This window comes from Limanda limanda, chromosome 10 (assembly GCF_963576545.1).
Source record: "Limanda limanda chromosome 10, fLimLim1.1, whole genome shotgun sequence".
Taxonomy (NCBI): Eukaryota; Metazoa; Chordata; class Actinopteri; order Pleuronectiformes; family Pleuronectidae; genus Limanda; species Limanda limanda.
The window spans coordinates 11,791,723-11,814,707 of NC_083645.1; the positions used below are offsets into that span (position 1 = coordinate 11,791,723).

Genomic DNA, 22,985 nt, shown 5'->3' on the forward strand with positions numbered 1-22,985 from the left:
AAGCAGAAATCCACAGACAGTGAAGTTTTTCATCGTTGAATCTCAGTGATTTGCTCTGCAGGTGAAAAAAAGGGTGGATTCAGCTTTAAAAATGAAGATTGGCAACATTTTCTGGTTATTACGTACAGCATGTTTATTATGTACAGCATAACTGTTGCCACATTTACCACTGCATTGATAACAGTCTCCAAGGATCAAAGCCACATAAGCTACAGATTAGAAAACACATTGCGTTGCAGATAGAGATATATATTAAAAATGGATCTTGTATATACACTCACTGTCAAACAAACTACATTTATTTAAGAATATATACATATGTTTACACAGAACCTCTCACAAGGTTTCTTATTGACGTGGTGAGTTTTTGAGGTGGTCAGTCTCTTGATTCTGGGAATGTTGTGCAAGACTTCACAGACGTCATAGAAATTCGAGCCAAGGTTAAACTTTCAGTTACAAACAAACATTTCCCAACGAAAGATGGGCAAAATGTTCTCTGTCTGATTAGTGATTTGGCACCCGCTGCAGACCGAACAGCTTGGGAGTCGATAAAGCCAATTTCAATCACAACATCTTAGCTCTGCGGGTCACACAGAGGGATGCATGTCTGACGGACGAGTTATGGGAAATGGAGTCACAGGAGAAAGCTCGAATAGAGTGAGAATAGATGCACGTGTCTGATAATGAACTCATTACAGCGTTCACCCAGCAGAGTCTTGTGTTTTTTTACAGGCTAAACTGCCATTAAGCAACACTTCTGTAAATGCGTCATGCAAAGTTAAACCCACAGGAAATATGCTTCAGTTGCTTAGAGTTTGCTGCCCAGTTTTGACTGTTTAGTTTGCTCACTTCATGTAAATCATATGACATATAAGAGCTATCACACTATAAATGATCTTTCTGTGGAACACAGTTTCCTGGTAAATACTATGAAGACCGTTATTATTACAAATACAAATAAAGCAATAATGAGCATTTGTCCTACATGAACTTCCTGTGTTTTCCTATGAAAAACACAATACGCTGACGAGCTTTTCAGGTAATCCGTCATCTTAACTCTACTATCACCTGAAAAGCATTCAGTGTCAGTGATATCAGGCAGGTTTATTTTCAACTCATTCAGGGTTTTCAGCCATTTACTGTCACAGCAGTTGAAATAATTTCCACTAATATACACAACATTGAGGTGCACAGATAAAGCATGAATCAGAGAATAGTTTAATGACACAAAGCGATTATTTCTTATGTCCATCTCTCTCAGGGGGGAGCAGCTCAGACTGCTGGGTACAACATCCAGGTAGTTGTTTGATATGTTCAGCTGAGTTAACGCCGGCATACAGGGTAAAGATAGATCTGAGCTGGTCATGTTGGTTTCACTGATAATCAAGGAGCGAAGAGTTTTCTGCACACCGTCAAGTGAGCTCACATGCATGACCATGTGAGGATTTCTCGCGAGGTTGAGGGAAACCAGAGAGGTTTTCTGAAATGTGTTTGGATGGAGCGTTTGTATGTTGTTTTCTTTAAGACTGAGGTGTTTAAGAGTTCGTAACCGCTCGAAGGCAACACAGGATGTGTTGTGATTTATTCGTTGTGTTGACTCCGAGCTTTCTAAATGGTCCATAAGGGCACAAAGCTGCACAGAATTGTCTTGCAGATTTAATGTATCAATTTGTGCGAGTGCATTTAGAAAGAGCGGGGAGATATACACAAGTCCATTACTTTGCAGATCGAGGTGCTTTAAAGATGAAAAGAACAGCTGCCGCCGGTTTAATTTCTAATATTCCAGATAATGTTTTGCAGACAGTTGTAGCTGAAATTCAGTGTTTCTAAAGATGAGAGAAGGCTCAAAGTCTCCAGCGGGAAAGACCTGAAGTGGTTATAGCTCAGATCAAGATAAATCAGTGGCATCTGCCTCCAGATAGAGTGCAGGTTATTTTTTCTAACAATTGTCTCATTCATAATCTCACTAAAAAGAGAATTGGCCTCTGTTACCATCGCAGCCTCTGAATTTAAGCTACCAACCATGTTATTGTGTAAATCAAGATACCTCAAACTGTTTATCTTGGGAACGATCGGGAAGTAGAGGAGTTGGTTGAAACTCAAATCAAGAATTTCCAGCCTGTACGACTGGTCATCCTCACGCGTGACGAAAAACTCCACTGAATTACGACTAAGATTAAGATATTTAACTTGATGCAATTTAAAATCACAGATGTGTGCGAGGTTATTTTTGGCCAAGTTAAGCATCTCTAATTGGCTCAATGGTTCGAATGTGCCCGGTTCTATCACTGATATCAGATTGTCATCGATAGTAATGGCCCTCAAACCTTTACTCCCCTCAAACAAGCTGTGTGAAAGTCTCGTTAGAGCGTTACCAGTCATCTTAAGTTGATCAAGAGAAGATTTGTTTCGAAGGTACAGCTCTGCTGCATCATCACTCAGGCCATTCGTGGATATGTCCAAACTCGTCAGTCTACTGATGGATTGGAGGGCTTTGCTGTTGCTGCCAAGGTTGTTGTTCAGCGCATTTCTGGACAAATTCAACTCTTCAAGTCGAGCCAGGTTTTCAAAAGCCCCCTCGGAGATGAGATCCAGCTGGTTGGAGCTCAGGTCCAGCTGCTCCAAGCGCGGCAAAACAAGTGTGTGCAACTGTCTGATGAAGTTATTGGACAGGTCGAGTCTTCTAAGTCTTACATCCAAATCCTGAGGGACTGAGTCGAGGTTCTGGTTATTCCAGGACTGCTCCTTGAAAATGAAGGGAACATTAATCATAATCAACGAGTGAACCATGGAAACCAAAATCAAACAATCATACATTTCCTCAGATCTTAAAAACGTAATTAAAGTGTAGCTTTATGGAATAAAAACCAAACAGAAAAAAATATTGCATGATCTTTACACATGTAGTATTTTAAATGACTCATCTTGAGCCTACCTTTGGATCATCATGTGTCAGTCCGGTTATATAAACGTCATGGAAGAGTGACCAGAGAAGCAGGAGATTAAAGAACATATGTCTGACCATTCTCCCTCTGCTGCTGCTTCTGTTGCTCATAAAACTGTACAGTATCACTGCTGTTGTCAGAGCTCATATGCAAGCTCCCACACACCCTCTTATAGCCATGCTTCATAAAAAAAGGAGAGGGAAAACATCTGTGGACACCAGATAAACACTGTGGATACTATATTTAGACAATTAAGGCTTGACCCCTGATACATTACTTTCTATAAAGTCTCAAAAAACAGACCTCTAATTTAGGGAAATACAATTTTGAGACAACATTTGTCATATTTATGTGTGAAATGTCGTAATTATTTGATGAAAACATAAAATATGGGTTAGGACCCTAAATAAAAATTGAGAATAAATCTGAACATGAGGCATTTAATCGATTTTCTTAAAATTTTTTATTTTTATCATGATATTTTAAAGCATTTACAGCACTAAGGCGTTACATGACAACCCGGAAAACACCTCCTGAGTGATATAAATTTATACCTTTGTTTGTTCCTGTCTGCGGAAAATGGAAACCATTCAGAAATAGATGAGAGGAACAAATAAACAGACAGTGCGGAGGTGGAGCTGGAGGGAAGCGGCCCAAACAAGGTATAAAGAGACGTGCAAAAATAGACTGATGAAAGGAGGTGGCAGCACACGTAAACAATACAGAGAGACCGTCCCAGGCAGACTTCCTGACAGACACACATAAATGCTTAAAGGGCTGAATAACTGTCAAACTGGCAGCTCAATTAAAAACGTTGATTATATTTTTTCCTGTGATGAGTCACTGGTTCCAACAGTTTTCCTGCTGCTGTCAGTTTGTCCTTTATCAGCATGTCCTCACACAGCTCGGTCAGCTTCCCACTTCCTGCAACAACAAGCTGGTTATCGCCCGCCTCGTTTCAGTTCAGCTGTATGACACCAAAAAAGGTCGAGTCTGCGTCCATTGAGACGAGGGCCTGGGGTCTGTGTGGGATCACCAGTTCCAGCTCGTCGTCCTGATGCAGCTGCACAATACCTGTGGGAGTCAGATGCAATCAGAAGAGATATATGATAGATAATATTGAGAAAACAGACTAAGTGTTTTAGTGAGTTTTCTGTGCAGCTGTGTGTCTTGGCATGAACTCTGTCTCATGGACTCTACTGAAAGGATGAACAACCACATTTTCCAAAGCATATTCACCCATTTGGTGTTCTGAGAGCAGCAGTGGAATGATACAGTCTGACATGTCAATCCAGAGTCTCACATGGGTTCAATGGGTTGTACTACTATATTTGACCTCTTGTCTCATGCTTTATGCACTTTTATTATTACATTACCTGTCAAATCATACAAAGATCAATATTGAAAGACAGAAGGCGTTTAAACCTAATACACCAGGACAGACAATGCTGCTTAGGTTAGAGGAATAACTTTAATGTTTGGGAATGAATAATGCTTATTCATTTTATTTCTGAGAGCTAGATAAGAATACAAATTGGTCATTCTTAAGGTGCAGCCATCAGCCAACTATCTTTATGCGGCACACAGCCTGTGAGCCAAAGATGGACGACCCGTCTCCACTTCCGTCCACTATTTAGAAATGAAGCCAAAACAACCTTGATAAAAGCCGTGAAGCAACAACAAGCCTGACTGTCAAATGGTGACAAATTCCATTAAAATCAACAAGTCAATTTTGGAAATGGACATGTTGTGTCTTGTTACATTAATTTGCATGGAAACCAAAGTGTAAAACTGACATATTGACATATTATTTACAAGGTTTGATGTGTCTGCCCATTACTTGGTCTTGTTTTTACTCCAGGAAGTTACTGCTCTAGGGCCAAGGAATGGGACAAAACTGCGTATAAAACCATGTGTTGTTATAACATTGAGGTTTTTGTGCATGATAAATAAATTAGATATGTAAGAGCTGTTGGTATGTGGATTTTGTTGACTTTAAACAGAGCCAGGCTAGCTTCCTGTTTCCAGCCATTGTGCTTTAAGCTAATGGCTTGAGCGTCATATTTACTGTGAGGCGATGAGAGTGGTGTCAATCTTCTCAAGTGACTATCAGCAACAATAACACTAAAACACAAAAAGCTGTGTCAGTGTTATTTCTTCGAGGAGACGGTGCAGAGCAGCAGCAGTGCCTCACTGACCTGCAGTGTGGCATGTGTTGGCAGGGGTTGCATCAGGCATCGCTTGCAGGCAGCGCAACAGCTCTGTCGGCGTTGTCTTTGTGGAGCTCCAGCTTTGTATAATATGACCCATAACTGTGCTCGGGCTTTTGAACAAAACCTGTGAATTAAGCAGAACATTAGCTGGAAAGCTGGAACAAATCAGATGTAATATCATGCTTGAGTTCAGTGACACCATACTTGTCCAAACACCAAGTAATAACCATCTTCTTGGACAACAATTCTGTTTTCCTTTTGTGAAATTGCATTTCCTCGCTGTGCAGAAACAGTCCAAGGGATCACAGTCATATTTCCTATGGGAAAAGGCGAGATACACTTATTCAAAATAATGGCAGACCCTGCAATTCTGAAGCCAGAGTCATATTTAGTTTTACCTCTAATGTCTGGTTGTTTGTTAGTGTTCGCAGTTAACTGCAGGAATGTTGGAGCTGGCAAGAGTGAGAAATCAACATAATACTTTAATTTTATTAACTTAGCAAATCCTGTTTATGGTCTCACTACCAGATTAGAGCGTAACTAATGGACACATTTTCAGTTCTCAGCTCCAACCCACCTCTGAAGCCGCCTTGTTCCCGTTTTTCTCTCCTAAAGGACATCTTCAGAGAACACTGAGCTTTTTGGAAAGTACTTGACTTAATGTCCTAAGAGAAAACAAAGCATTAAGAGAAAATGTATTATTGCAGCACTATCAGAATACTCACTAATGGCATAAATCTCAGTAGTACAATGTCCAAGATGACTCCATCCTACATAATCAGTGACATACCTCCCTGGTTTTAGACGTCTTGGCCATTCTCCCATTGACTCCCTCAGAACGTGGCTGATTTAATTGTAAAATTAAATCCCTCTGGAGATTCCGAAAATCATTTTCTATAACACTCGCTCTCTGCACCAGGAAAAGACTAAGACAAAACATCGATGCCGTTAGCAATAATAAAGAATTGTAAAGCATACCGAGACTTGCAGGCTGGATGTCTTCAAGTTACTCAAATGGGTGAGGTCACACTTCAGTTAACCCCGGAAAACTAAATGTTCAGTTTCAAAATTAGTGTCTAAATGAGGAACTATCTCCTCTGTGCCTCTCAACATGGAATTCATTTAGATGTTTGAAGATTACAGCAGTGTATTGTGAAACATGCAGTCAGAGTAAAAGCCACGTTAAAGGCCACACTGACAGAACAACCTTGTTCTTGTCGGCACTTGTGCCAGCAGAGTCCAAAATGAAGAAGCAGTTTTAACTTTTTAAATCAGTACCACCAGCTGCACAGGCACAAAAGACAGACAAATGCGTTTAGACAGAAAATGAAACATTTTAATCCATCAATCAACTCCATTTACAAAAGTATATCCCATTTTATATACAATATGTACAGAGACGTATAAACAATTATAATTTGTCCACATGGATTCATTCATATGGTAACTAAACAATAGCACTGTAACAAAACATATCACTGATATTCTGCAGGGATGCTGTAGTGCAAATGTGCGCAAAATATATAGTGCTGTTGCTCTGTGAAAACCTTATAACTCCAGTTTTAATGGATTTTCTCAGCAACTTTGTACTTGCTTTGATCATTTATATGATCTTCTCGTTATTTTTTTTATAACCCAGGAGCATATGGAACTTAGAAACCCCTGTTAAACCACCCACTTACAACTGCTGATAGAATTACATTTATTAAAAAAGGTGTACAAACTGCAATGAAAATATTTCAAACAGATGGTTAGATGTCATTTTTGGAGATACAAGATTATCATTCAACAGCACTCAAAGGTTGTAAATATTAAATATCTCTCAGCGCAGTGTCATTCCTAAAGAGAGATGCGGTCTGTCTGGAGACAACATGGCAACTATAAATATACTTTTGTCTGATAAGGACACTTGGCTCATCAAGCCTGATGCTCTTTGCACAGAATCAAGGTGAGGTGAAGCATAACAGTCTAAACTGTCCTTTTTAATACAGAACTGTGAAAGTGAACTAAAGTCAGCCAGGGGCTTCCTGAACTTTAATAACCTAGTGGGAGTTAAGTGCCCTGTAAACAGGGGCAACAGGTGGACTAGTAGTTGCTTTTAAAACAGATCTTGTCAATTCATTAATCCTAGATCAAGAAGGAAGAGAGGACAGTGTGTCTCTGGACTGATTTGTCCGTTGTGAGCAACGTTTCTTTCTTCTCCGTAAGAGGCCTGGTGGCTGTGTAGTTATCAGTTCTGTCCAGCAGATGGAGCCTCTCCAAGTCTGACACTTCCCAGGAAGGTGGTGTGGTTGGTCATGCTGATGAGTGTGTCCTCGTACACTATACGTATGGAAATCCTCTGGCCGGCGCGGAGCAGACTCACTCCCGCCGTGTAGCAGGTGTTGAATTTGCGCTGGCCCGTCTCAATGCTGCACGTGCACCGGAGGAACGGGTTGGAGTCCACCATCACCTCATAGCTGGCAATGTCAGTGAAGTTGAGGTAGTACACCTGGTGGAGCGGGGAGATGAGAAATTCACAAACGACTGAGAGGGGTAGTCAAAGCAAGTCCACATAATATTTAAGAGCTTATTATAAATCTGTAACAGCTGTAAATATCAGAATGGCCTACAAGAGAGTTATGAAGCTGCAAATTTAGCCACTGAAAGAGAGGGATACAAATAAATATGTCTTATAACTCAAAACATTCATGGATAAGCCAAGCAAGCAGGTTTCTAAACTGCCAGTTCTTTTGAGTCTGAACTGTAAATTTTAAGAGTTACGTCACGGACCGTACTCACTTCTACCTGACTATATATGAAGTAGATACCGTCCACCAGCACCTCCAGCTCTCCAGAGCGAGGGTGCATTTTAAACACACGGTGGTGGATGGACACCATCTTCCAGTTCCTAAGGATGCCTTCAGACAGATCTAAACATGTCAAAACAAAATCAAACAAACAGTCAACATACACAGATTACAGCAGGGTTTAACCACATCCAGAGCTCAGCGCTGACAGAAAATATAAACCCTCTAATGATGCTTTCACTCCTTTCAGACTGACTCACTGATGCAGGGAAACCTGAAACTGCTAGCACGCAAGGCTTCTGCGTCTGCCCCGACTTTTAATATAATTTCATAACTGTTTGCTAATCCTACTATAGCTATTGGATTACATTTGGGTTACTGTAATCTAACATAATCTTCAAGCACATATTGGTCGCAACATTTTGCCCTCTGAACCAAAATATATACTGTAGATTCTGTTGGCGATTGCATTAACTTTCCATGAGGCCCATAAATGAATATATATATGTGTGTATGTGAATTCATATTTTTGACCAACCACAGTCTTAAAGTGTAGTAGGGATATGTATTAGGTAAATTGCAGATCAAGGTAACTAACAGGAATTAAGCATGTTTATTGTTTCGTGTAGAGCTACGACGGCACAGAAGACCCACCTTCTCTCACTTGGATGGTCGTTTCCTGCCCTTGCAAGTGAACCACTGCAGGCTGAAAAACAAAGATCTCTGGTGAGTAAGGGCTGGGGTTAGAATACACAGTAAAATTGGAGAAGGGCTGGTTGCATTAGCAATTTAGTTTGAGTTTAAATTAAATTAGCCTACCTGGAATTCCTTTGTTTTAGTTTTATCCTGAACCCCTGAAACAAGAGAGAGAGAGAGACATGATAAATGTCTGGCCGACAGCACTGCTAAGGAACAAAAGAAGACATGTAGAGTAAAACAAAACAAACACTGACATAGTTTTAAGGTGGAGCAGTGCTGTCCCACACAATGTTAGACACACTTCATCTGAAACCCTTTGCAGACAATGAGCTCATCAATTTTGACAATCCGAGCCCCCTTCTAGTGTGGGAATGTGTCTACATGCAGGAAATGACTGTAATCTAAGAACAAATCTCTCAACTAGCGGGTGTTTAAGATCTCTGGCTCCAGTCTTAGCTATCTCAGCGTGTCATTGTGTCATTTCTATTTTACGTTTTATACCTGCTGGACCTTGAGCGCCCGGAGGTCCCTGTGGCCCTGGAGGTCCAGGAGGTCCTGCAGGCCCCATACCAATGTTTCCTGGAATACCAGGTATTCCAGGGATGCCCGGTGGGCCCTGTGGGCCTGGGGGACCGGGGGGGCCAGGGGGGCCTGGCACAGACCTTTTCCTCCCTGTACAGACAGAAAGCAAAATGGTTGGCACATAAAGAAAATAAAGCAGATTCATCTTTTGACTGTCTATATTTGAAGCCCCAAATCACAAATTTGCCTCTGAGCGCTTTTCAAACTGTATGGCATCTGTACAGATTGTAAATTCAGATAAAAGAACAGCAAGAATAATGTCAGAATTCTTTCAAGAAGGATGGAAGGAAATATTGAAAGCTTGCCATTCACTTTAAGCAAACATTATAGGATTTTTGATAGAATCTCTAAAAAGACGACCGCAAGCAGCAGGCTAAGCGATGACAAATACAACTGAAATTAAGGCGGAATTTTGAATCACCTTTTTTCCTCTCTTTCCTTCTCCCTCCATTCGAATCTGTAAGAAACAAAAACAGTGTGATTAAGGACGCAATGGTCTCCGAAACAATTTTTTTCTCAGATAACATCTCGGGTATCCAGCTCATTCTAGGTATCCTAAACAGGCTAAAATAACAGATTCATGATGTTGTGCGCTCAATACTGGAGTGGAGGTATGTCAGTCTGTGGTATCTTCTAGTGTAGTAATTTGTAAGTGTGGTTTCACCTCCTCTGTATGAACAAGTGCCTTAAGCATTCACAGGCAGTGGAACTGGAGAAGATCATTAGAGAGATACTTTATCCTGCCAAAATCCTTTTCTTTGAATTAAGCCCAGATGGAGAATGCAGATGAAAGTCTGTGTGCATGTTAGATGTTGGTGGGGCATCTATTGTATGTCAGCGCTTGAAAGACAAAATGCACTTAGTGTGCTGCTGCGTGTGTTCTCTGTGTGCAGCTGAAGAATCCTTTTCAAAATGCCGTCTCGCTGTTCTTGTGTTTACCATGTCATTACAACTACAAAGGCCATTTAACCTTAAAACCTCACAGTTTGAGTCCCCCTCAAACATATGGCCAGCGTTTCTCCTCTGGCTAAATGACTGGATGCATCCGCATAGATTTCTCTTAACGAGCAGCCCTATCTGGAATCTGGTGCCCGTTAGAGGAGTGGAGAGAACGTACACACACACGCAAACACACGGCACACACACACATCTAAGGCTGAGATTACAAAAGCCTTTGTCTGTGTGCTGAGAGCAGAAGAGAGACCTGGGAATGATTAGTGTTTAGAGGCTCGGGACTTTACTGATTTATGTAGAAAGTCTCAAAGGTGAGTTTTTTCTTCTAATTTAAACACAATTACTAAACTTCCCCCCAAGTATTCAGTGTCACGCCACAGACATTGGAATGCCTTGTGATCATGCTGCACTTGTTGCACTCAGACATGAAACTTCAAAGCCTTTGCTTTTTATTTGCATAGCTCACATTCTAAACAAAAACTACAAAAGCAATTTCAGACATATTGGCCATATGGTTTTGTCACAGAGCTATTGATTACGATAAATCAATGCAGTGGGTTTAATAAAAGCCATCAAAGTCCGAGATGATAACCCAGATGTCCACCTGGTTTTCTAAAATGACTGCATGTTCCCACAAGTGATCTTTTTTTCCCCGAGCGATTCAGGCGTGACCGTTAACACGTCTGGATTCCAATGCCTTAATCTGCTTAGATACAAGAGCTATTTTGGGGACCTGATATTATTTTGAGATGGGGGAAATCAACACGCGCCTTCACTGTCTGTTTCAAATTGGTGAAACCCTCCCAAACTCCCTGTTTGCTATCCAAGTAATAATCAATCCCATTCCATTAAATCTTTTGCTCTATAAACTCAGCAGCATAATGTGGTGGAGCTGCTTTGTTAAGTAAGCACGGAGCAGTAAAAAATCAATTCCACAAAAAAAGTGAGAAACCATTAACAAACTGTTTTCAAATTTTAAGAGCCCTAAGCCCAGCAAAAGGCTGTTGTTTACATAGTACATAATCTTCTTTAAACAAGAGTTACAGAAACCATTCTCCCACGGTGGACCAGGCCAGAAAAAGACTGATGCAGGTGCACAAGATAGTGCAATTCGTTTAAGGATTTAAAGGCACTGAATTTGAAGTTAAGGCCTGAAAAATATAAATGGGAAGGCAATACAGCGTAAGTATCAGCATACATCTATGTCAAGGTGTGAGGATACATTTAAAAAAAACTGCTCTTACCTGAATCTGGAGGCTTGCCGGGACTCCTTTTCGCACGCTGAATTATATCCCTGTTATCCTTTGTGGCACGGAAGTCGCTATTTCTGTGCAGTAACCTCTCCTGGTGAAATGGAGAGAGAAGAAAATAATAATGAGCATGGGAAATTTCTGTCGCAGAAAATTCTGGGGTGATTATTCAGTTTGAACACAAAGGCTCTCCTCAGAATATCAATACCAGCCGAGGCCACATTATACATTAATTCCAGGACGCAGACAAAAGCAATGAGTGATACGAGTTTTGGAGAGCGAAAACCATGTTACAAGTGGCCTTTCTATTCTTGGGGTATAATGTTTGCACAGAGACAACTTGAGGCATTTGAAAAGATTTGAGACACCGTCAGCCAGCACATTCATTTGCGGCCAAGTCATTGTCTGCCCCACCGGGACTGTAACCTATCCTGTAACCCAAGTCACTCCTGTCTGCGTTTCTGCAGTTTGAGACAGTCACCTGGACACTGCTGCTCTAAAATTCACCTTTTCATACAAAAGGAGGACATGAATTGTGGTTAATCTGAGAGTAATACCCATTCACATGGCACCTGGTCCCGGCCCTATTCAGAGGTAGCATGAATGCGCTAAAACAACGGCGGCAAAGAAAAGGATGTGATGGAGCTGGTCTGAGTTCACCCCTCGGAACAGGAAAAGCCAAGGAACAGCAACAGTGGTGGGGTGTTCCCATGGGCGAGCGAGTGGCGGGGCAAACTGCATGCCTGTGTTCTTATGCGACTGGTTCTGGTTGACCTACATTCACATGAACTCTGTAGGACGCGTTGACCTGACTGTAGCACACTCAAGATGGGACCGCCCCTGACAACAAAATGTTTCCTACCAAGGATTCAAAGTTTAAGATTCCCTTTCTCATAGAAGAGCCAGTTTGTGATCACATCTTTGGAGGATTCCCGGAGGTCGACAGACAAAGAAACCCCGGCCCTGGAAACACATCGAGACCACCCATAGCCTTCTTTTAGTAGAGCCCCGCTATAAATGACATCGCTTTCGGACAGACTTTGGAGTGTCAGCATAAATAATGGTAAGGCTATGAGGTATAAATGCTCTCAATGGCTGAGGACAGACAACCAGACAGCTTGTATTGTACTGGACATCTGCTTAGAGTTTGTATAACTGACATTTCCAAAGCAGTGACACGTGCAGCACCTTAGCATGGATCAAAAGATAATAAATAATGATGCATCAGTCAGTCTCTTCTGCAACAAATGAATCAGACACGCTTACTGACGGACCCTTTGACCTCTCCTCTCCCGTGGGGGTTTATCCCAGTTGGGGTGACGAGATGACATATTCTGTGTTTCCATCTGTGATGCTCGAGTAAACATAGTTGTTAAACTCCGCCAACGGCGAGAAATCTCCTTCTGAAAGCGGCGTTAACTCCCAGTGCCTCTTTGTGTGGTTTTCATGTAGAGCCACTGAAAGACCATGAGAAGACAGACAAGAAAAGTTATGTTTTGAGTTTCTTCTCTACCTCATCTCAGATGTGGGAACTCCCCCCTGTGGTGAAGGATGAACTGTATCATGTCTAACACCCCCCGCTGCCTGTGTTGGGCAAGCTCAAAGGTAGTTAAAGTCTACAGCTTTGACCAGCTGCCAGCCATGTCTGACCTTATAAGCACGGGAATTCCAGTCTGATGGAGGAGTATGTGTTGGAATGGTTTCTCGACACACAGAGCTCCAGATGTTCCCGCGAGCAGCGACGTTTGCTGTTCATTTGGCGCGCAGGTGTCTCCACATCTCCTCTCCAGCTGTTGGCATATAGGGGGCTTTTACCTCTCAAAGGATTCTGGGTGTGTGTTCAGGCATATGGCATTTACACTTTCGTCTGTTCTGACAGCCAAACATGATTCAACAGCCAATTTCTGGGCCGAGATTAAGCTTCAGCAGGACGACAAAAACAAACAAGCTGTCTGCAAGGCTACTACCAAACTGGTGCAGCTGGGAACAAAGTGATTGTAAACGAGTATAAAAAAGAAATAATATATCAATATCCCATTATACGACTATGAGAAATAGTTGTGCGCCATTGTTCGGTTCATTTCACGTCATTACAACATTTACAGCGTTCGTGCCCTTCAAAGGCTGAGTTACAGTAAATCAGGATGACAATGTGTTGGTATGTATGCCAAGTGCCAACTATTGAGTAAACCATTCTTTTTCAGAACAAGGGAAAATGCTATTAATTAGAGGGCTCTAGAATCTTCAAAGCATGGGGGGGCTGTTGTGCTCAGAGGATGAGATTCCCCGCTGCTCCGTGAGGATATGACTAAATTTCAGTCACCTCAGGGGTGTGTAATTTTCTGATGAGCAGACTTCATTCTGCCCTATTAACACTTAATATCACGACGGCTTGTATTTCTACCCGTTTCTGCTCCACAAATACAGACATTTGTGGTTGCAGTGACGCCTTTAATTTTCACTGCTCGTCCAAGATTCAGTCACTAAATTGCGTTGGAGAATGCAAGGTTAAACCCTTGACTGGTGGCTGAGGGTGCAAGATGCAGAATAGATGCCCATCACAGATTTATAACCAACTTTGCATAGTTTTTTGTGGTTCAAAAGCTCATAATACTGCTCTGATTCACACTCCTGGACAGATTCAATGACGGCATGTTTTTCTCTTAAATATCACCCAGAAGGAGTGTCCCTACCTCAGTCAGCCAATATCAAACGCTGCTCTCTGGAAGGGACATGTGTTTTAAACCATAACTTGGGTAATTTAATAACGGCATCCATAGATTGTCATCTAGAAAAAGCTGTGGAACTCAACCTGAGGGAAATGTTGCCTGTCAGCAGCCAGTCACATTTCAGACTGTTGCAACACTTGCTGGCAAAGTGATGCCGAGCTAAATGCTGTGAATGCCTCAAGAATTTATTATTTTGGTAGATGTTTGCGACTCTGGACTTTATCTTGGGCGTCTTCTTTGTCTGCCTGTCAAGACTATTCTTATTTGGAAAAGTTTGAAGAAATATGAGGATCTCTGAAGTTTTTACCTCCTCTGCCTTGTGCTTTTTAAGGCACTTGCATCCATGCTGATTAATCCCTGGTGTGTACGGCCTGCTCTATTTTTACACATGATACCGCTGTTTTAACTAATCATGCACTGGTCACGATTAAAGTAGATGTGGGTGACAGCCCACCCCGGCCCTCCAGATACTCCAGCATACATGCTGAGGACTTTGAGTCCCATCAAACTGACTTTTTTAATAGCCGTTAACTAGACTCCAGATGTTTCAGCATCTGTTCTCTGTGAGACTTTGAAGGCATACATCAGAGGGGAGAATTATTTCATATAATGGTTATAAGAAAAATGTTAGGCTCAAATATTAAACACTAACTGAGCAAACACAACTCTGTGGATTGAATTTCGTAAGTTCTCGCTCAATAAGGTCGGCCGACTCCTGAGTGACACTTACTCAGTCATGCCCTTCGTCGCACCTCGCACTTTAGAACAACACACACTCTCTCTCACACACACACACACACACACACACACACACACACACACACACACACACACAGGAGGGGCTTTTTACTGTTGAGAACTGTGCAGATCTGCTGGACAGCTGGGATTTACTGCCTTGCTCAAGGGCATACCCACTGTGGCTGTGAAGGGACGAGTGTTTGTTCACTTCCCAGATCCAGATCATAAATGACCACATCATCTGCTCTCATTAAGAAGCGACTACGAGGATCTGAAAATGTGTGAGATGTTAAGCGGTGCATAACGTTTAAGTGCTTGTCAGAAATTTCTCAAACAAAGCTCTCACCATTACTATTGTCCCCGATGCTTTTATTGAATATCTTCCTGTTTCAGTCAGTATTACTGCTGCCAAAATATCTGATGATCTATAAACCGTTCAGGAGCCAGTTTAGATAACGGAACTATATTGTTTCTATTTTCTGGTCCAAAACCACTCAAATAAAGTTTTATAGACTTCCTGTCTGGTACAGATACGATCAAATGTGTTTTATTGCAACAAATTTGATTTGATAGCATTTGCCGTTTTGTCTTATTTTCTTTACTTGCCTCACATCACCCCATAAACCAAGTTACAAGCAGCTCCTCATCTGTTCACAGAGAGATTGTGAAAACTGATCAAAGCCTTGTATTATGACAGTTTATACAGTCTTACAGTTTTAGTCTCACTCTCTGACTTTCTTTAGCCCAGTTGTGCGTGAGTACATTCTGCCAAAGTCAGGCCAAAAATGCCTTAAATGACTGACGGGCTGTGAAAGAAGAGGTGGGAAGTGTCTGAAGTACAGCAAGACAAGAGAGTGAATAAAATGGATTAAAATTTGGTGTATGTAAATAGAACTGAAATTTGATATCACTAGACTGAAACTTAATTTGCCTCCAGAATAAACACAGAACTGTGGTTTCTTCTCATAATAAACTCGAGCAATAGACCATTTACAAGTTTTGACATATACAGACAAAAAGGTTATTCCATTACAATTTTCATTCCTAATAAATTCCTAATGTCATGTCCTCTAATAAATATAGGGCGTGACAATTTCCATGTCCTCTATAGAGTGATTTCAACAGAGCCAAAGTTCTCCTTCCATTCTGTTTGACTCACAAAGCCGGTAATTGAAACAGCTTTACCAAAAATATGTCTGGATTTCCATTGGGTGCACTGTTTACCAAGGTTGATTTATGCCCGACACTGTCCAACCCAGTGGAGAATTGTCAGGCACAGGCACTGGATTTGGTTTTCAAAGCTGTTTTTACACAATGACAAACCACAAAGCAGAATGAGTCCATGTGAACAGAGGTCACACACTTGATGTTACAGTGCAGGACAACAAAGCCTATGCACTCCTTCTGTCACGTCAGATAAGAGTCGATATTGTTTGCATATTCGTTCCATTCGTTTGATGGAGACTTGTGTGAAAAATCCAATAAACAATTTTTCGGCCCACGAAAGGGATTCTTCAAAGCGAATGTCTGAAAAGCTAACAAGTGCGGCCGCTGCGTCCGAATGCCACATGCTCCTGTTTCTCCAACTATGTAAACTGTGGGATGTGTAATCAGAGTTGTTTAATGCAGACATCTGGTAAGGAAAGCATCACAGCGCTGTTAAATATTTACAGCCTGGCGAACGTCTTTTACCTCATGAAGAGTCACCATCTGGGTTGAATACCAGGCCCATCTCACTCGGCTCTAACCAGGGAAACCACTACTATCTAAAATAAGCTTAGCAAAGGACACACTGAGGGCTAAATGAATAGGCTCGGCTTCCCACTTGTGAGAGGGAAAATTAAATGAAAGGAAAATCTTACAAACCCCCAAATACCGGCATTGGACCTTGCAAATCTTTCCGACAGAGAAGAAAGTGAAACAAATAACCTGGATTCCTCTATGTGACTATCAAGTTGATGGTTCCACACAACTTAATGATCAGCCATTGCCCCCCCTCTCGCATACACACACACACAGTGGATCATTTTCTCTGCACAGCTGGTGACACATGAGCGAACTGAACAAGCAACACCAATCTGAGACCTACACTTTGGTCCCTTTGTACTGATGAAATTAGGGAGTGTGCAGGCGGCGGTGGTGGTGGTGGTGGTGGGGGGGGTTGTTGCCAAAGCCACAGACAACACAGTGAAAATTCAATCAGGCCGCTGCCAGAAAAGAAAACACATGTGAGACCGGGCCTGGCTCTGCTCCAAGCACCAACTGCCCCATCTAAGTCCTGATGCATTTACATCAGCCCTGGGGCTTTGCACCTGCTGGTGATCCAGTTAATTTTCCGTCCACCTGCTCCAGCACACTGACTGACCCGTTCCAGTGACTCCAGCTGGGCCTAACTTTTGAGCATCCCCTGTGTCTGCTAAGGGAGGACAGGGGGAGCTCTGGATACAAGACAAATTGGGTTACATGTGATTTGATTACAGGGGGAAAAGCTATTTGGCAGGTAAATGAGTTAGAAGTTTTATGAAGGGAACATCTGGACCATCCTCCCTCACCCCCTGTCTCCGGATGTGTGAACCTCACCGTTGGCCAGGTGTCAGACCTGCGGCTCACACCTTGGTGCATCTTTTCTCTTTTTTCTTTCCTCGAGGGAGGCTGAGTCACTCAGACGATTCAAGACATATTCGCGTGATAACGGAGTTGGCAAAGATTTTTAAAAAAAACGAAAAAAAAAAACTCCGTGTCAAGCTACTGTAAAATAAGTTGCCCAGAAACATGCCATGACAGAGCGCGGGCACCGAACCCGACACCGCGCTCCGGGAGCGGGAGGACCGAGGTGGAGGTGAACGAACACGACCTGCCTCCTTGCGAGGAATGGAAACAATGTGTCGAAGAAGCTGATTCACTATTATTATCTATCTGCAGAGTGGGGGGTTGTTTTTTTACCTCATGACCCTCTCCTCGTCCTCGTCCTCCTGCTGCTGCTCCTCTGCCGCCGGAGTCCGGCCGCGGGGGGCTGAGTGAGAGCACCGCCGCCGGGTCAGCCGGGTCAGCAGCCGGGTGACCCGGGTCAGCAGCCGGGTCAGCCGGGTCTTCAGCCCCGCTAAGGGTCAGCACGGAGTCCCGCTTCTGGTGGATAATCTCCCGCTTGACCTCGGATCGCAGGTCCAGGTAGCAGAGCAGGGTGACGGCGTGCAGGGTGAGCGACAGCAGGAAGACCCCCAGGAACACCGCGCTGCCGCCGCTGCGACCCCGGCACTTCTTGCCACACGTGCAGGGGGGCGCCGCCGCTCCGGGCATCACTTTGTCCGGGTGGTCCTCCGCGTGGGGACCGTCGGGTGCCATCGTGGGGGGGGGGGATCGCGAGTAGGGGGGGGACGCTCTCTATCTCGGCATGCTCGGCTCGTGGGGTGACGTACGCGCCGCGGTTAATCGGTGACGAGGAGACTCATCGGTGAGGCAGCCGCGGGTCGCTGCGAGCTCCGGCGAGTGTCTGTAGTAACAAGGACGGACACGCCCACCTCCGCTGCGATTGGTCCGGGACACTTAACTCACCAGCCCGGGCGAGCCGGGCCGGAGGTCTTCTTCTGGGGGGGGGGGAGCTGCACGCCACCAGGTGCAGTGGTCGAGCGACACCCACCGGACAAAGCGAGCCACTGCAGCGCCTGTGAGAGCCTGATCATGAATCCGAATCAGACCTGGGGTTCATTAGGGCCCGAGCACCTCCGTTGGGAGGCCCTATTGAAATTGAAATGATTATTATTATTTTTTTTTTCCGTCAAATGAATTGGCTTTTTGAGGGATTTAACATGCTCAAAAATCTTTGAAATTTTGCAGTAAATTAGAGAGTGGTGAAAATTTACGTATTCTGGAGTATTTGGAAATAGGCGTGGCAAAATGGCTCAACAGTGCCACCTGGAACGCAGCCCCTAGTTTCTAAGTAGGTTCGCATTTACAAGGAATTTTGCTGTGGTGTGTTCGTGCAAGCATGAAAATAAAATATAAAAATAGGAGAAATTATAAAATATAAACACAATAAAAGGGAATTGTGCAATATGCTGCAAACACTAGAAAAAGGGATTGTGTAATAACTGGATGTGAGATATTTACATTTTTAAGATTAAGATACACTTGTTTATCCCACACACATGCACAGGCACACTCATGCAAGGGGAAATTTAACCTCTGCTTTTAACCCATCTGGTGCCAGACACACAGAGCAGTGGGCAGCCGTGTACGGCGCCCGGGGAGCAGATGTTAGGAGAGTAAGGTGCCTTGCTCAGGGGCACTAGACAGGGTAGGGAGAATCCTTTTGGATTTTTGGACAGATCAATCCAGGTTCGTCTTTTTGTTGTTTCTCTGTGGAGTCGAAACAGAGACCTTTTCTGCCCATAGTCCAAGTTTCTAATGAATCCGAATCAGACCTGGGGTTGATTTATAAGTAGGTTCGCACATACAAGGAATTTTGCTGTGGTGTGTTCGTGCAAGCATGAAAACAAAATATAAAAATAGGAGAAATTATAAGATACAAACACGACATAAGGGAATTGTGCAATATGCTGCAAACACTAGAAAAAGGGATTGTGTAATAACTGGATGTTAGATATTTACAATTTGAAGTATTTCAATTGTTAATGGAGTTATGGGGTCGGGGTTCTTTGTAGATCAGGCCAGCAGCAGTCTGGGAAAACGGTCCTGATGCCTCGCAGCCGTCTGCCAGAGGGAAGTGGCTCTGAGAGTTTGTGTGCAGGGTGGGAGGGGTCAGCCCCAGTCTTACCTGCACGCCTCAGAGTTCTGGAGGCATACAGGTCCTGGAGGGGAGGCGGGTTGCAGCCGAGCACCTTCTCGATGGAGCGAATGATGGGCTGCACTCTGACCTTGTCCTTGGCAGCTAAGCAGCAGCGTACCACACAGTGATGGAGGAGGTGAGGAGGGACTCTCAGTTCGTCATTCTGTGTCTGTTTGTTGTGTGAATATTACTCAGGCAACAACACCTTCCTCAGTGATTTATCTTCTGAATGCCTGCTACTATATTGTTTACGCATGTGTTTTAAGTTTTCCGGACCTGCCATTTTTCATGAGTGCACTTTGTTTGGCACTTTGTTTTGTTGTGTGCATGGGTGGCACACAGAGTGCTGGTCCCGTGTGAGGAATTGATTGGAATCCCTGGTAAATACGGCGCAGTGTTGTTATTGAAACAGAGCGAGCGACAGGGAAATCCATCACACGCCCAAAGAGCGGAAAAGTATGACAAATGATATCCTTAAACCGGCTACATGTTGCATAATTGTTTTTAATTGCATCTGGAGCAGGGCCTGGCCGCGTGTGATAGCAGGCCTGGAAGAGAGTCAATGTCACAGTGAGGTCAGCACAGCTCTGTGTACAACACCATCAACTACTCTAAACACGTGTCACTCAGCTCTGGACTCTGGGAACAGTTTGACATTTATGTTACCCAAAAGTCAGGACGATGCTTTAACAAGATTGAATGTGGCACCGCGGTTTCTACATTTTCAACATCCAAAAGCCAACCTTAGTTTTGTTCTTTTGAGATGTCGACACTTTGATCTCTGAAGCAGGGAACCAGAGGTAGCCCGTGGATCAGTCTGTCCTTGAGGCTCAGGATGATGAAACCGGTGCAATAAGAATGGCTGAAACTTCGGAGGACTTGATGGATCGCCAGCTTAGATTAGTCTTTGGGCAAGTGCCACATAACATTTGTCTTTATTTCTTTGGGACAAAACCTGACATTTGCGTGTACCTGACCTACAAGGAGAGACACGCTCTTTCATGATACAAGCTCACACTGACAGACACTGAGTAATTGCTGGGTGTTCATTGGCTATTGTTGTAGGAAAATAATGGAGAAGAATGACTTTTTACAGATCAGAAAAGGGTATTTCATTACTGTGAAATGTGTCCTGCATGAAGTTGATTATTCTCAAAAGGGGAGCGTATATTATTACATGCCTATGGATGGATTTTGTCCACACTTATTCTGCATCACAGTCGATTCATCCTCAGCATGATCAGTGCCATTCCTTTGACTAGTGTGCAGAAAAAAAAGTGATTCTAGTCGGCTGCCACTGAAGGGCAGCATTGCCAAGCCATAAATCAATAACAGCACATACCAGTGTCCTGATGATCTTGAACTTAAAACGTAAAAATAGCCTCGTATTGGCTGAATGATTGCATTTAAATGAATACTTGTATTTTACGCTCTGTATGTAGAGCATCATATGGTTTCTCTGTTGACTGTTGATTACAAATTGAGCATCCCTCTTCCCCATCTCCAGGGAACTCATTCCTCCATTGTTAGAGTAGGAGATAGTGAAATGGAAGAGAGAAAGACAATCAAAGTAACCCTCACAGGGCCCGTGACTGAGGGCTCAGCCTAAGCATGTTTGCCACGCTTTTCATCCAAGCAGCAGGCACAGTGACTTTCAGAAGCAGATCGTTCAGGAACTGGAATAGTTAGGCACATGAATCTTCCATAATTTCAACACATTTTATTTTAGACGAAAGTTAATTTATATGTACGAGAGGCTGCTCTGGGCTGCTTCATCCATCACATTTATATCCTAAATCTTTTGTCATTGTTTGTTTTTGCGGGTGGAGGAGGTCATGCAGCCCTGAGAGAAGGTCAATGGGACATAATGCCCACTGTCTGAGTTCTGTTATCTGCTGCCTTGTGTCAGACACACAACATTCAAGACTGTGCCAATTAAAATTAGTTTTTTTTTTGCACCGAAAAGCGAGGGAATAATTCTCGAGTAACATCCCCTGGGGCCTCAATGCAGCATTCATAAATGGTGTGCCACTCTATCCTCTCTGAGCTTATAACAAGATTTAGAGGCTTTTCCTGCCGGATGATTAGAGTTTTTGCAGGAGGAATAGGCACAGTCCTATTTCACCGTGGAGAGCTGAGTGGTGGGCAGATGCTTGTGGCTTCAACAAGCTGTTGGAAGAGTGATGGGCTGCCTGGTCGCAGCTAAAGAGGTGCCACCTGTAAATTTCTCCTTTCTCCTGTGCTCATTTATAAACTGAGCATAAATCAAAACCAAATATCAATTGCCATTATTAAGATTCTCATATGAGCCAAAGTGATTCATAGCGAATGGAGTAACACCATCAATATCAGAGTGAATTGTTTTAAAATGCTCCCTGCTCCACTACATTACCTCCTCAGGAATCATTGTTACTGCGTATTGGATTGCTTAGGTGTAACCTTGGCTAATTGTGGTATTTGATTTCCACCGATGCATCTCTTGTAGATTGGACCACGTCTCCCATTTCCCTTAACAATGATTAATTCACTCTCATTGCAGGTGTCTGTCTTAAAGGGATAGTTCACCCAAAAGTGAAAATTCACTCATCTACTCACCACATGCCGATGGAGGTGTAGGTGAAGTGTTTGAGTCCACAAAACACTTTCAGGGTTTCAGGGGTAAACAGCGTTTAACCCAAATCCAACACGAATGGAGTAATTGGGGACTCCTTCTTCAAACAGAAAAAAATACATAAAATGCCTTCAAACTGCTCCTGTGGTGTCACCATAGCTACACACCTATGTTAACATGCTACCGGACCATGCAATACACACAACAGAGAGAGAACTGCTGGAGTTCCACATATTATCAATGGAAATTACATTTCTATATGTAGCATGCATTTATAAATGCAGAGTTGGTATTCTGATTTCCTTCTGTAATAAAGTTGAGTAAGTATAAAGCCAAATATGTTTAGAAGGTGAGCGCTTACAAATTACACTTGTTCAATAACATTGATTTATTTTTCTTTGGCCACTTGGGAGCAGCAGAACAAGCTGCAAACACAACATTAGCATGCCAATATACTCTAACATTGATATGGAGACCAGCGGCTTAATTAAACACAGAGCAAACACCAAGCAACATTAGCATTTGGAGTCATGCGTCTGTCTACCTGATGAATACAAGTCAAGTTTCCACTCTGCCTTTGGCTCTAATTTTGGTTTGTGGTGTGTTTTTTGGTGTGTGTGTGTGTGTGTGTGTGTGTGTGTGTGTGTGTGTGTGTGTGTGTGTGTGTGTGTGTGTGTGTGTGTGTGTGT

General features: G+C 43.1%; 3 protein-coding genes across 3 annotated transcripts; all 3 read right to left on the reverse strand.

Moving 5' to 3' along the window:
* Positions 1-127: 127 nt before the first annotated feature.
* On the reverse strand, positions 128-3,068 carry LOC133012008 (transforming growth factor beta activator LRRC33-like). Its single transcript, XM_061079964.1, is given in 3 exon segments — positions 128-1,770; positions 1,773-2,745; positions 2,936-3,068. Coding segments are annotated over 3 exon segments (1,983 nt in total). The 5' UTR covers positions 3,056-3,068; the 3' UTR covers positions 128-880.
* Positions 3,069-3,450: 382 nt separating this feature from the next.
* Positions 3,451-6,176, reverse strand: LOC133012146 (tumor necrosis factor ligand superfamily member 13B-like). The gene is made up of 6 exons (XM_061080125.1): positions 5,949-6,176; positions 5,736-5,823; positions 5,557-5,610; positions 5,363-5,475; positions 5,144-5,282; positions 3,451-4,019 (listed from the first exon to the last, which is right to left on the reverse strand). The coding sequence occupies exons 1-6, from the start codon at positions 6,132-6,134 to the stop codon at positions 3,904-3,906; spliced, it is 696 nt and encodes a 231-aa protein (XP_060936108.1). The 5' UTR covers positions 6,135-6,176; the 3' UTR covers positions 3,451-3,903.
* Positions 6,177-6,555: 379 nt separating this feature from the next.
* On the reverse strand, positions 6,556-18,241 carry eda (ectodysplasin A). Its single transcript, XM_061079996.1, has 8 exons — positions 17,843-18,241; positions 11,427-11,526; positions 9,650-9,685; positions 9,148-9,318; positions 8,767-8,801; positions 8,602-8,653; positions 7,940-8,070; positions 6,556-7,649 (listed from the first exon to the last, which is right to left on the reverse strand). Exons 1-8 carry the CDS (start codon positions 18,239-18,241, stop codon positions 7,389-7,391), a joined length of 1,185 nt encoding a protein of 394 aa, XP_060935979.1. The 3' UTR covers positions 6,556-7,388.
* Positions 18,242-22,985: the final 4,744 nt, after the last annotated feature.